Genomic DNA, 14,948 nt, shown 5'->3' with positions numbered 1-14,948 from the left:
GGAAACACTAGAACGAAGGCCTTCACATCTGAGATAGTCATAGTATATGTCTCCAAGAGACACTCCCTCCGCTGGCGACATATGTGCATACATATTGATCCCAGAATCTTCAAAGCGCATTTATTTCCTGACCTGCTGCTTCGACTAGACTTTGTCTTAGGGTACAGACAATCATTACTCGCATGTGTTTGCTGTACTCTGCTACAATGCCAGAGGCGGAGACTCCCGATGCCAGGTAGGAGTGCAGTACCTGCGCAGCGTAGGAGAGCTGGTCTTCTCTGCGGACCCATCACTGTTACTTTCTGTTACTCGAGTTGTTGCTTTATTGGCTGCCATCATTTCTGTGTTTGTGTGCTCCTGGGCATCAGCCTAACACTTCATCTCTTCCCCTCGGAACCTCCTAAATGCCAAACCAGTGCATGTGTCCCAAAGGTTTGATCTGAACCCTCATCTCTCCTGTAGGCTCCAGTTACCCCTCAGCAGCTTCAGGAAGTAGAACGTGCGATCCAGGAAGTGATTCAGAGGAACGAGGTCATCCACACCGCAGAGGTGCCGGTGCAGGTGGTGGACAGCATTGCGGGACTCCGGAAGGTGGATGAGGTAAGGAAAGTGGCCTGGCACCCACACATTTATTGATGTTTAGTTTATTCTACGATGCACAGAGAAGGCCCACCGTGTATTAGTAAGAGAACAAATCAAAACCACCTGAGTCCTATCGACAATTGGGGGGAACGGGAAATCTTTTGAGTTGGTGAGGAAGTGCCAAGTGCGGAGGAGAAGCTAATGCCACCAGGGAGATACAGCTGATTTAACTGGAACGGATGTATTTCTAGGGCCTTGTTGGGGCCTGACACATAACTAAGTGTAGGATTTGAAGTGTAGGCCATGCTGGAAACATACCAGTCTCTTCTATTCATAATATGCAATCTAAAGACATGCACTGGAGTGAGATGTACTAAGCAAAGTGACTTGTGTTCACAAATGTTTTCTTCAAGATGCTGTGATTCGAGACACAGAGTGCAGCATGATTGTTCATATCTGCACCTGTTAAAGTCCTGTCCCCTTATAGAGCCAGGTCAAGTCTGCAGGAAGGTTTTCTGGTGGGACTGTATTGCGTGCCTTTCGAGGTGTGGTTATAAATGTGTACGACACACATGGAACGCTGAGTCACGCCATTTGAATCTTTAAGAGTCTCCTCTACACTGCACAAGACGTCACTCTCTCTTTTTGGGGTGCAGAAAGGTTGTTAGGGGCACTGGATGACGTGCCCTCCAGCCGGTGTATAATCCAGTAAAGCGGGAACCTGGGATCAATAGAGTTGGGGTCGTCAAGAGAGGGCCAATATTGGTCCGCTCCTGTTGACATACATGAACGATGTGGAAGAGGTGTGGCGCAGCGGCCAGGGCTTCTGACTCCGGACCACGGGGTTCACGGTTCGATCCCCGGAGCCGGCGGCAGGTTAGTCCAGAACCATGTGACTCTGGGCAATGGCTCGCTTATTCTTCCCGACGGCCCCCAGCGCCTTGACACCCTTGGGTACTTGTGCGCTTTACAAATACTGGATTAATGTTCAGGATAACCAATGACTGTGTAAATGGTTCCACTTCAGACTCATCCTATGTAAATGTTTCTCTGCTCAGTATTAAGAAACTGTGGCATGGATTTGCCTCCCATAGACCAAAGTTACAAACTCTTGACATACAATTGACCTATGTCCCATCTGCTCTATTTAGAGTGCATATATAAGCAATTCTTGGCAGACATTCCACTCCTTACTTATGCCTTCTACCCCCCCCTTTGTGGTATAGGTCCTCAACCAGTACTCTCCAGCCATCTCTGTCTTGGTTTTGTTTTCAATCTATCTCCCAGTGTCACCCTCCTCCTTGCGGTTGGCCTCGAGACCTGAGCGCCTGGTGTTCCTCTGCCTAACTCTTTCCCTCGAGTGTTCCAGGTCAGGGCGTGTCTCGTGGTGTTGGATGCGGGCTTAAGGAGGGTGTGACCTATCCAGCCCCAGTGTCTTTTCATGATTTTTTCTTAAGCCGGGAGTTGGACAGTCTGCTGCCGTAGCTCGTTGTTGCTGATGGTGTTTTGACAGCAGATTTAGAGGATTTTCCTCAGACAGGTGTTGATGAATGACTGGTTTTAGTTGGTGGGGGTCACTGTTGTCCTCCATTTATCTGCTCCATACAGTAGGACTAATTTTATGGTGGTTTCCAGCATTAGAGCCTTTGAGCACCAGATCTTCTTTATCTGAATGAAGGCAGCACTTGCTTTGCGGATTCTTGCCTTGCTGTCGGAATATGTGTCGTCCCCCTTGTCTGTGGCCCTTCCCATGTAGAAGAATGCCTCATCCTCTTCCAGTGCATCGCTTGCAAGTGTGACTGTGGTTGTGCTGGCTGTGCTAGCCTTCAGGAACTTGATTCTCCGCTGTGGATGTTGAGGCTAAGGTTGCTGATGCGGCTGCCACGTTGTTGGTCTTTCTTGTGTCTGCAGATGGGTCTGGGTGAGTAGGGCCAGGTCATCTGCAATCTCCAGGTCATCGAGCTGCATCACAAGTGTCCACTAGATCCCGTCCGCATTTCTTCTTCTTGCTGTGGATGTCTTTGTGATCCAGTCTATGGCCAGCAGGAAGAGAAAAGGCAAGGGCCAACAACCTTGGTGGACTCCGGTCCTCACTGCTTCTGTGACTTGTCCTCCATGGATTATCTTGCAGGCCATTTCCTCGTAAGAGTTCCTGATGACTTTTGCGAGTTTATCTGGCACAACAATAGTTACGGAGGAGTTTCCAAAGGGTCTCTCTGACAACACTGTCGAATACTTTGTCATAGTCGATAAAGTTGAGATAGAGGGGGGGAGTTCATTCCATCAACCTTCCAATCTGCCAAACTCTAAATAGGGCTCTTAGTCCCTTCATGACATGGCCAGACTGCTTTCCACCCAACCGGCGCCTAGTAACAGTAAGTAGCAGATTCACCTACAACCATGTGTGTCTGTTTTCCATGTGTAGCTCCACAGGTTTGAATTTCTAACCAGGAGCTGTTTTAAGGGCAAGAGCTGTGATTGAACGCAGAATATGCAACTATAAGAAAACCTGCCTTGCAGCGCCTTGATACCTGCAGGTTAAGAGAGCTTTATAAATCCCCTTTTCATGTAATTTCATTTCATTTAGTTGTCTTTCATTTGCTACCAAAACGAAGGACGACTTGGAAAGATGTTTCTCTTTGTACATCTATTACTCGTACCTGAAACAATGGAGTGTTTAAAAACCGACTAGCTCTGTAACAAGCGCTAAAGTGGGAATTTGCAGTACCATGTCCTTAAGACATGGTTGCCTTCTAAAGAGCCAAGTAAGGAGGGTGGCTGGTGCAGTCCCAATGGGAGCGGATTTAACTCTGTAGTCAATTCGACTATCCTGTTTTGCCCCTAGAGAGCCGAAACCACATGAAGATGGCAAATGTTAGGAAAGTGACCCTTAATCTGCTGGTGATGACTCAGTGCTGCGGGATGTTGGTGCTTTCCTAGGGAGTGTGATGCAGCAGAGGGTGGTGGGTGCCAGTTAGTGTGGCGACATCCCTACATGGGTTGTGTGTGAATACCATCTTTAACAAACTCTTTAGGTTTGGCCTAAGGAGTGTATGCTGTCCTGTATGGATTATGATCTTGAAGCTCACAGTAAACTCTGTGTCATGCTTGCCAGGGTCTCCTCATTTATAAATATAACACCCTACTTTTCAACCCACACGACTCCCATTGTCTCATTAAACTATATTCATTTGTCGATTTTCCATATCGAGGCGTGTTCTGTCGAGTGTCTCCACAGTATGTACCAACTCGATAAGGATCTCTGAAATAAGACTCCTGGGACAGGAAAGCAAGTCTTGAGAGATTCAGCATTATGATTAAAAGCTATGAGCTGGTGTCTAGTTGCAAATTAAAAATTGTGTTACACCAGCAAGTGCATGCGTTCCTCCCCTGGTGTGCCCAGACCATGAGGAGCTCTGATCTTCGGGCCAGAACCACAGCATCCACATGATCAATTCACACTCGACCACTGCAGTCATGTGCACCCATGGAAAAGTGACAAGAAGTGCCAAGTGTGCATTTGATTGGGCTGGGTGTGTAGGGCCAGGGAGTAGATAATGAAGTTGTTTATCACAAATACTATTGAGGGTGCCACAGTATAGAAAGCTCTGAAGAGAGGCCAAATGTGGCCACGCTCCTATCCGTCTTCCAGTAGACCACATTCCAGTTTTAATAAATTTTTAATCTTAAATCACTTCTGCGCCACTTCAATCCTGCCCGCTAAGTTTACCCTCTTGAATCATGTTAGCCAAAGTTGGGAATAACAGTATACATTCTGAAAAAGTTTGGTTTGCAGTAGGCCTGGGCGGTAAATTCCGTTTTGCTTGCGGAATTTGGGTAATTTTGCGTTCCGCAGAGAATGCGAAATTGCCCAAAATTCAGCGTTCCACGGCTTCGCGAAATTTTTGGCTTCTCAGCGTTCTCAAAATGCGTGTTCGCGAGATATTTCCCCCCGAGCACGCAAACAGCAATTGCGAACAGGAAAAAAGCATCACGAACAAGCAATTCCGCATGCTTGCAGAATTTCTGCGTGTTCGCCGAGATTTGCGTAACGCAATTACGCAAATTCCGCCCACCCCTAGTTTGTAGCCATCAAAATGAGCCATGTTTTCTAGGTCAAACGGTTGTCAATTACACAAAAAGACTGTTTTCGCCTCCTTCGAGCTGCCTAAGTCACCTTCCTGACTTGCTAGATGACGTTTAAGTATCGTTGTAAGCTCCAGGGTGGTACCAAGGATGCGACAAGCCTGATGAAGTAATTGACTCTACCCTTTGCCGATAAAACGTAATGTGATTGCCTTGCAAAAAATGTTCAAGTCTCTGGCTCCCTCAAGAGTAGAACCCTAGTTTATTCCACGACCCTCCACGCTCTCTGCAGTTTGTGTCTCATAACGGTTTAGCTGGCTGTGTTGTTATCAGTATTTGTTGATTATACACATACATACTGTTTGTTGTTTTTTAATAAAATCTGTGCACTAGTAACTTACTGTCTAAATTTCTGCTCCCCTTCACCTGCTCAGGTGTACCCCGATCCCGTCAGGGTGGTGTCAGTTGGTCTCTCCGTGGACCGACTACTAGAGGAAAATTCCCAGGCTGGGACACAGACATCTGTGGAGCTCTGCTGTGGCACGTAAGTTCCGTTCAGTCCCCCACTCCTTTGCAAATAAATTCTGCCGCATGATACGAAGTGTGCGAGTTTTGCTGGTTTGTTTGCAAAGCTCTAAACAAAGCCTGTTGTTTTCTCTTTCTGCTCTTGCATGTTCTCTGGTGCTTTTAGCACAAATACTCACACTCCACTTAACTGAAAGCATGATCATATTACACCTGCTTAATTCAACTTAACTGGCTTCCCATTGAAGCAAGGATCCGCTTCAAGATAGCCTGTCTGACACATAAAGCCATTCACTTCAATATCTTCGTTTACCTGGCAAAAAAACTTGACCTCTCTGGTTACAGACAAAACTTAAGAAGCTCCAATACCCTACGACTGAAACCACCTAAATTCAACAAAAAAAGAACTTACAATCGCACCTTCTCAAGGCTGGCCGCAAGAAGTTGGAATGTCCTTCCGACGGAGATCAGAGCCCACCCCTCGACTGCCTCATGCAAAAAACAGATCAAATGTCTACTTTTGAATGAACCTCATCAGCAATAGCCTTTGTGTCATTTGCTAGACACTCCCCTCTCGTGCTTGACAATCATTTTCACTTTGTGTTTTGAAATTTGGGCTTGACAATCATTTTTACTGGGGGTTTGAAATATATTTTGTCGTTCTTTGGACGTACTGTGATGCTTTAACGGTACGGCCCGTCTAGTAGGGCTTTTACCTGTTTGTTCACATGCTACCTCGTCTTCCCCTAGCACCCACATTTACTTTTATGTGTCAGGTTCCTCTTATGTTGCCTTATTGTATTGTACTTATACTGTTTCTTCACGTCAACGTTAGTCTTCCTCTTTGTACAGCGCTCTGATACCCGTCTGGATCTTGTTCGCGCTTTATAACATTTTTCAAATAAATAAATAACTGAAAGCAAAAACACACCCAATTTCAGTAATATTTTTGGCCAGACTCTGACTTTGCACTCAGTTCTATATTGGCTCAAATGTATAGAGGCTAATGTATGCAATCACTGTTTTTATTTTGCACCAGTTATCACAGTTGGGGCACTGGTTTTGTGCTCACTGTGTTCCAGGCATTATTGCTAGTCTCCTGTGTTGTGCAAGCAGTTACCTCCAACTATGAAAAGCTGGGATGAGTAAGCACTCATGCTCTTCTCGGAATAGGCTCGAACAGCGTCTACTCCAGTTTTTAGCACTAGTGCCCCAGTCTAAATTACCACCTAAATATACATGTGTAAACGAAGTATTCTGAACAGTCTTTTTGTATTTGTTGTTTTTCATGTCCATAAATATTACCTCACATTCTCCATCGCATGAGGGAACTAACGTGCAGGGGATGTCCTTGATGAATTAAGCCGGGTACGGAGGTACCGCACATATCCTCGCCTGACCCCACTTACAAACCCAGTCAATGTGTACACGGTGGTGTGCTTGTATCCGATCTCTTGCACTGTTGTCATACACAGGGCCCGATTCACAGAACAAACTTAAGACAAAATCCTAAACTTACTACTTTTGATCTTCACAGAAGTCAGGATTTTGTCTTAAGTTTGTCTTAAGACAGACTTAAGACAGATTTAAGACAGACTTAAGTTAGGATTTTGTCTTAAATTTGTCTTAAGACAGACTTAAGACAGACTTAAGTTAGGATTTTGTCTTAAATTTGTCTTAAGACAGATTTAAGACAGACTTAAGTTAGGATTTTGTCTTAAGTTTGTCTTAAGACAAACTTAAGACAAATTCCTAACTTCTGTGAAGACCAAAAGTAGGAAGTTTAGGATTTTGTCTTTATGTTAGTTCTGTGAATCGGCCCCACAGTTTCTTTGTGCCCGACTCCATGCCTTTTACACTTCGTCTCTCTTTCAGGCACCTGCTGCGGACGGGCACCGTGGGGGACGTGGTCATTGTTTCTGAGCGCCAGTTGGTGAAGGGAGTGAGCCGCCTCATCGCTGTTACAGGAGAGCAGGCCGCGCAGGTGAGTGTCCCAGCACCCTACGTCCCATTTTATTTTAGACAGAACTAAGCACTGAATAGAAAAAGACTTGGAGGAAGTGAGGCTGGAAAGCAAAACGGTAACCTGTGGCATACAGAATATACGCATGTGAAGGAGGTGTATTCACCTACAGATCTATGTTAGACAATTGAATAAAACCTCAGCATACACATGTGTCTCCGGGGCAAGCACATTGACCCGCGTACGTCGTAAGCACATTACAATTACCTGTAGATTACATGGATCTCTGAAGCTGGTCCTAAAGACTTCAAACTGGCAGTACAAGCTCTATTCATCCCGAGAGTTGACTACAGTGTCTCTCTCTGCGGCTTCCCCAGAGTTGCAACGGCCCCTCTAAGAGCCTCAGTCAACGCCGCAGCAAGACTTATCACTGGCTCCAAAAGAAACTCCCACATATCTCCTGACCTAAAATCCCTTAATTGGCTACCTTTTGAAGCCAGAATACATCTGAAAATAGCATGTATGACACCTAAAGCCGTTCACCACAACGCACCTAGCTATGCGGCACAGAAACTGGCGCCCTCATGTGGCGTGAGATCTTCAAGAAGTGCCAAAAACCTTCTACTTAAATCACAAAGATGCAACAAGAAGAAACACATACCTGAACCTTTTCAGGAATGGCGCCCAGAATATGGAATGCTCTACCCCCAGAAACCAGACTTAATCCCTCTACGGCGTCTTTAAAAAAAGAAGTGGAATCGCTTTTCATGGCTAAATGCACTTGAGCATGGACTACTGTTATTATGCTACTCAACGTATCTCCTATACAGAACCTTTTATTGTCTACTGTCCAGCCAGGTTTCCTGGATATCGTATCTATATTTTGCTTGATATACATTGAATGTTTTGTTATGTACCTTATACCCATGTATCTATGTTAGGATGCTTATATTATCATTGGCCAGCATTGAACCTTATGTTATTCACTTGGTACCTAAGCAACGAAGACACTTACCCTGTAAGGCGTTCTGATACCCGCAAGGGTCTGGTTCGCGCTGTATAAAACTTTCAAATAAAATAAAAAATATTAATAAATAAAACTGCTTCATTAACTCCCATAATAATCTTTTCGTCTGCCCCTTAATGTCCTTCAGAGCATCGATCGCCCACCATTGATTTGTTCTCCCGCCCCCTGCTGTCTTTCTGAGCTTTGATCTGACCAGCATTGATGCTCTTCTGTCCCCTACTGTCCTTCATAACATTGATTTCTTCACCATTTATGCCCTACTGCACCCTGCAGTCTTTCAGAGCTTTGATGATCTCCTAAGAACTACTCCCTACCGCTGAGTTGGAATGTACACAATTCCCTTGACGCACAACAAAGTGGGTAGTGGCCACCCCTTGTCACAAGCCTCTGATTTGTGTAATGATACCTCTACTTTTTAATTGAATGTTTTTCTTGATGTGCTCGCTGTTGCTCCAAGATCTTCATATGTTCATCGCTGTTAATCAAATAAATCCAATCTGGGCAAATTTGAATTAGACCTCCATGCCAATTTCTATTCCTTTTTAGGTCTCGGGACCTATAAGCTGTGCAAAGCACAGCTTCCGGTCCGGAGAATTAATGTTTTTTAGTAGGCCTTCAGAACCCACCTCCCTGTACTGTCTGTCCTCCATTGGCTGGCTTCCTAAACAGAGGCCAGCCATTGGAGGAAAGAGCCGTCCGTCCAAATAAGCTCCGTCTTTTTCGGATTCGGGGGCGTGATTTTTTGCGTTCTTTAGCTGGTGACATCGTCCGCCACTCAGGACAGCAAAACACCCCCCCCCCGAATTCGAAAAATTCCCGAAGCTTGAGGCCGCCATTTTTTTCCCCGCATCAGCAGAGAAGGAGCGACTGTTTGCACCCCTGGGGAAGTAAGGGGAGCTCTGCGACATGCCTGCCGAACATAAGGTGTCTCCACAGCTGAGGAGAGGCAGGACGATTGCAGGTACGGAGCGGGAGCCAAGGCGCACAAGCAGCAGCCGCACCACACCCGGTCCTGCAGCTCGCACAGCCTGCACTCCCCATGGCCACCAGCTACGTGCTGAGCATGTCCTCCCGGCTGGGCCCGCAGCGTCTCTACCCGGGAATGCACCAGGAGGAGCCTCCCGTTTTCGCCCAGCTCTTTTCTTGTCTTGTTTTGCTCTGTGATGCAGTTCCTCCAGATTACAGGTAAGTGGGACAAGCTCTAGCGGGCTCAGTTACTGGTTCCCCACCTTCTGGCCCTCGCACTTGTGGTCTGCCCAGCGCTCCCACCCCCACCTTGTGGCTTGATGCCCTGCTATAGCGGGCTCTGGCGTTTGTGCTATGCCGTTTGGCGGCCCGTCTCTGTGTGCTCTGGCGGGGAGTGGTTCCAGCCCTGCTCCTGGGGCGGCTGCCAGTTTGTCACTGTTGTACTTGAAAGCACGAGGATCCCCGGCCCCCTCTAATGTTGATATGTACAGTTGTGGCCTCGAGGCTCGGTTGGCTATCAACCGTGTTTGTTTGATATGAAAACACATATATTTGTGTTAGGTTGCCTGCCAGTCATTACATACTGTGTTTAGGGGCGGACCGGTTCTGGCCTCTGGCCCGACTCGGCCTGCGGCTGCTTTTCCCGTTACGCAGGTTCCCGCCGCTCGTTGATTGCGTCTGTTTTTTCCTATGTCTGGGTGGGCACCTGTGATTTCCGCTCCTCCCCCCACGTCTAGTGGCATTTCTGCCCGGCTCTAGCGGGCTCTGGGGCATGGGGTTATCATGACCACTCAGCCGTTCATCCTTCACAGGTAGATAAATAGATTGAGTTGGCTAACAATTAAACATCTGTTGTACTCCTGACCTTTTGAATTAGTAGCGGGACCGCTGGCGCTCACCTGGCGGAGTTGTTACTTGGTGGCAGGAGTGTAGGCAACGGTAATTTGTCTGCCTGCGGTTGCAATCTGTTTTTCACGAGTTGCGCTTACTACTGCTGTCCCACGGGAGCAGGGCTGCAATGCGTTTGGGAAGTTGCCTCGTTTTCGCTACTACAGTGTCTTTTGTGCCTCCCCATAACGCACATTACTCTCTTATTATTATCCAACGTTGGATGTTCACTGCCTCCAAGATTTGGGTTGTGTTTCAGCTGTTTCTACTATGATTACTGGTACTGTGTTGCGCCATGCTTCCGTACTTCTGTTTGTTGATGGCCCCTTGCTTCCTTGTATGCGCACCTCGTTGGTCTCCCGCAGCGCTGGTGGCTCAGTGGTCTGATGCATCCACTGTAGGGGCGGGCCTGTGTACAACCTCATAGTCACAGGTTCATATCCCAGCTTGTCTCGGCTGGGTCCTGGTGTCGCGCTGTCGCCTCCCCCCCCCCCCCTTCCTCTGCCGCAGCTCTCCTCCGTCGCTCCCCCGGGCCCCCACCGCTCCCTCCCTCTCCAGCGGTGTTGTGCTTATTCCCTCTGTCCTCGTGCTATTGAGGATTCCCTCTGTGTTGTTGAATGTTTAGTGTGCGTTCACCTGCCGATCTGACCCCCCCCTCTTGTATTATTTTATGTATAGGTTTTTTCTGCGTGACCACTAGAACTACAGTCATTTGAATATGACCTCTCTGGAGCATGGTGGCTTCCGTGGATTGTTTCTGCGAAATCGCAGGAATTTTCCCTTTGCGCTAGTGGAGGGGTCGAGGATTCCAGACAAAGGAGTCTTGTGTTTTAGGATGCCTCCAATATCAGTTGCTATGAAGCCTGTTCACTCCTAGGCGCAGGCAGGCTGACCTCCGGTTTCTAGCGTGATTACATTGGCCCAAGGCTTTGGCAAGGTAAACTTACACCCTACCAGATCGTGGCATGGGTACTATGCAGTGTCTTGAAGTGGGATTTTTCGTTTGATCTGTACCTGTATCAGGGTGATGTCCAACCAGCAAGGTCCAAAGATGATTTGCGCCGCATAGGCCCCAGCCCGTCACATTCAACGATGGTTTTAGCAGAGAGTCGGATTGTAATGGCATTGCGGTATCCAAGGTGCAATGTTGTGACTGTAATACACAGAGAAGTATTGTTGTGGGTTGCGGTAAGGAATGTAGGATTCCTCCATTAGTTGTAGCAGGTGAAAGAAGACATTTTGGTGAGAACACTACTTTAAGGTGAAATTTAGAGGTTTCACGCTTTTTGGATTGGTTCAGGAGGCCTTTTATTGATAGTGGGGAGCTGAACGGAAGGAACGTGAAGTTGATGGGCCTGGACCAGGATCTCCATTTGGACGCACTAAGGTGCAGTGTGTTTTGATGCTACTGTGTCTGACTGTGTGTTAGGCACACTCTGCTTGGTTGCAGAACCCTTGATTTTTTTAGAAGTTTTAAGTATAACAGTGTTTATTTGGTGGTATTTTTTTTAATCTTTGATTACTTTTTCGCCGAATGGTGCTTGTGCAACTTTAGCAAGGAGTTATGGAGTATCCAGGTTTGGTGCTTGCAAGCTTGATCTCATCTACTGGACTCAGGTTATGTACTAAACAGCAGCTCCTGCCAGGCACGTCCAAGGGTAATGGATGCATATTTTATCTTCCCAGTAGGAGGGCGCTGTAGCCTTAGAGTAACGAACAGTCAGAGAATGGTTGTAGATAATGAGGACTCTGCTCCCAGCCTCCACTTGCACCGCCACCAGAGGTGCCAGTGCGTGATGTGGAAAGCAAGCGCTGGAAGTTCCTGGCTTGCTACCTCTGTTTCCATGGCTTCATGACGCAGCTGCGACCAGGAGAGAGCTTTATAACCCCGTATCTGCTGGGGACTGATAAAAATTTCACCAAAGAGGAGGTAAGAAAAGTTTGGAATTAGCCCACATTGTAGAACATTGAACCACTACAGCATTGCAGTTCACATAGACAATGCAATCCATTCTTTGTGTTGAGTCCAGAGGAAAGCGGAAACACAGATAAATGGATTTCTTTTAGAGAGATTACTATATTGTGACCGTCTGTTATAACTTACCTCACTTACAACCTGTGAGATCTTACACTGCCCTGAGCTCTGTTGTAAGCGGCCCTCTGCCCTAAGATTTACTGAACACCTCATGAACAGTTGATTTGCACATTGTTTGCCATCTCAGTCTCATTGTTTACATCTTCAAATTTGTCGAAGGCTATTTTCTTGCATTACTGAGAGTTTGCAGTAGGAGCTATGCATTTCCATGTGAGGAACGTCTGAATTGTTTTCTAGCTTCTCCTGCAAGCCAGTGAGATGTTATCACGCAGTTGCGTTCCAACATTCCATTTTGCTTCCAAATAATGTGGAAAATTGAGAATAATGCAAATGATTCACTAATAGCACAGGGTTTCATATTTTATAAGATTGTATACACAACTGTATAAATTCCCAGTATATAATATTCTTCAAGCAGTGGAAAAAAATAACTATTTCCCTACTGGTATTGCAACAGTGCATTGAATGTTGTAGTTGTTGTAGGATGAACCAGCCAATAGACCAACTTGTATGACCCTAGGCAGTGAGTCCCTTTTCCTGCAGCCAACGTTAGAAATAAAGAAAAAAAATGCCCTTAAAGTGTTTGTGTATCTCACTGCTAAACACCGAGCCAGTTTTCCATCACGTTAAAGAGCAGAGGTCCGTTTACAATATGGGGATGTCCATTTCAAGCTGGGATGCACAATCTGCTTGAAACATTCTTTGTGTCTTGTTTGTGAAAGTGGGGGGAAAAACATGTACACTGTCTCACACTCTCTCACTCTCTCACTCTCTCTCACTCTCACACACTCTCTCTCTCACACTCTCTCTCTCACACTCTCTCTCAATCTCACTCTCTCTCTCTCTCTCACACTCTCGCACACTCTTTCACACTCTCTTTCTCTCTCACACTCTCTTTCTCACACGCGCTCTCTCTCTCACACACACTCTCTCTCTCTCACACTCTCTCTCTCTCTCACACGCTCTCTCTCACACGCGCTCTCTCTCTCACACGCGCTCTCTCTCTCACACGCGCTCTCTCTCTCACAAGCGCTCTCTCTCTCACACGCGCTCTCTCTCTCACACGCGCTCTCTCTCACACGCGCTCTCTCTCACACGCGCTCTCTCTCACACGCGCTCTCTCTCACACGCGCTCTCTCTCACACGCGCTCTCTCTCACACGCGCTCTCTCTCACACGCGCTCTCTCTCACACGCGCTCTCTCTCACACGCGCTCTCTCTCACACGCGCTCTCTCTCTCACACGCTCTCTCTCTCTCACACGCTCTCTCTCTCTCACACGCTCTCTCTCTCTCACGCTCTCTCTCTCTCACACGCTCTCTCTCTCACACGCTCTCTCTCTCACACGCTCTCTCTCTCTCACACGCTCTCTCTCTCTCACACGCTCTCTCTCTCTCAATCTCACTCTCTCTCTCAATTTCACTCTCTCTCTCTCTCACACACTCTCACACACTCTTTCACACTCTCTTTCTCTCTCACACTCTTTCTTACACTCTCTCTCTCTCACACACTCTCTCTCTCACACGCTCTCTCTCACACGCGCTCTCTCTCACACGCGCTCTCTCTCACACGCGCTCTCTCTCACACGCGCTCTCTCTCACACGCGCTCTCTCTCACACGCGCTCTCTCTCACACGCGCTCTCTCTCACACGCTCTCTCTCTCTCACACGCTCTCTCTCTCTCACACGCTCTCTCTCTCACACGCTCTCTCTCTCACACGCTCTCTCTCTCACACGCTCTCTCTCTCACACGCTCTCTCTCTCTCACACGCTCTCTCTCTCTCACACGCTCTCTCTCTCTCACACGCTCTCTCTCTCTCACTCTCTCTCACTCACTCTCTCTCACACGCTCTCTCTCACACGCGCTCTCTCTCTCTCACACTCTCTCAATCTCACTCTCTCTCTCTCTCAATCTCACTCTCTTTCTCTCTCACACTCTCTTTCTCACACTCTCTCTCTCTCAAACACTCTCTCTCTCACACGCTCTCTCTCTCACACGCTCTCTCTCTCACACTCTCTCTCTCTCACACGCTCTCTCTCTCTCACACGCTCTCTCTCTCACACGCTCTCTCTCTCTCTCACACGCGCTCTCTCTCTCTCACACTCTCTCTCTCTCTCACACGCGCTCTCTCTCTCACACGCGCTCTCTCTCTCACACTCTCTCTCTCACACACTCTCTCTCTCTCACACGCTCTCTCTCTCTCACACGCTCTCTCTCACACACGCTCTCTCTCACACACGCTCTCTCTCACACACGCTCTCTCTCACACGCTCTCTCTCTCTCACACGCGCTCTCTCTCTCTCTCACACGCTCTCTCTCACACGCTCTCTCTCTCACACGCTCTCTCTCACACGCGCTCTCTCTCACTCTCACACGCTCTCTCTCTCTCACACTCTCTCTCAATCTCACTCTCTCTCTCTCTCAATCTCACTCTCTTTCTCTCTCACACTCTCTTTCTCACACTCTCTCTCTCAAACACTCTCTCTCACACGCTCTCTCTCTCTCTCACACTCTCTCTCTCTCACACGCTCTCTCTCTCTCACACGCTCTCTCTCTCTCACACGCTCTCTCTCTCTCACACGCTCTCTCTCTCTCACACGCTCTCTCTCTCTCACACGCTCTCTCTCTCTCACACGCTCTCTCTCTCTCACACGCTCTCTCTCTCTCACACGCTCTCTCTCTCTCACACGCTCTCTCTCTCTCACACGCTCTCTCTCTCTCACACGCTCTCTCTCTCACACGCTCTCTCTCTCACTCTCTCTCACTCTCACACACTCTCTCTCTCACACTCTCTCTCAATCTCACTCTCTCTCTCTCA

At 47.6% G+C, this 14,948-nt stretch overlaps 1 protein-coding gene across 1 annotated transcript in view; it reads left to right on the top strand.

Moving 5' to 3' along the window:
• The window catches only part of LOC144821935 (alanine--tRNA ligase, mitochondrial-like), a 189,817-nt gene that overhangs the window by 103,399 nt on the left and 71,470 nt on the right, over positions 1-14,948 (top strand). Inside the window, exons 15-17 of the mRNA XM_078679085.1 lie at positions 463-600; positions 5,103-5,212; positions 7,069-7,177. Coding sequence (XP_078535211.1) covers positions 463-600; positions 5,103-5,212; positions 7,069-7,177 — 357 coding nt within the window. The remainder of the gene's footprint in view (positions 1-462; positions 601-5,102; positions 5,213-7,068; positions 7,178-14,948) is intronic.

This window comes from Lissotriton helveticus, chromosome 2_2 (genome assembly GCF_964261635.1).
Source record: "Lissotriton helveticus chromosome 2_2, aLisHel1.1, whole genome shotgun sequence".
Taxonomy (NCBI): Eukaryota; Metazoa; Chordata; class Amphibia; order Caudata; family Salamandridae; genus Lissotriton; species Lissotriton helveticus.
Note: the sequence above shows the minus strand (reverse complement) of the source record. Positions and strands in the feature narration are given on the sequence as shown.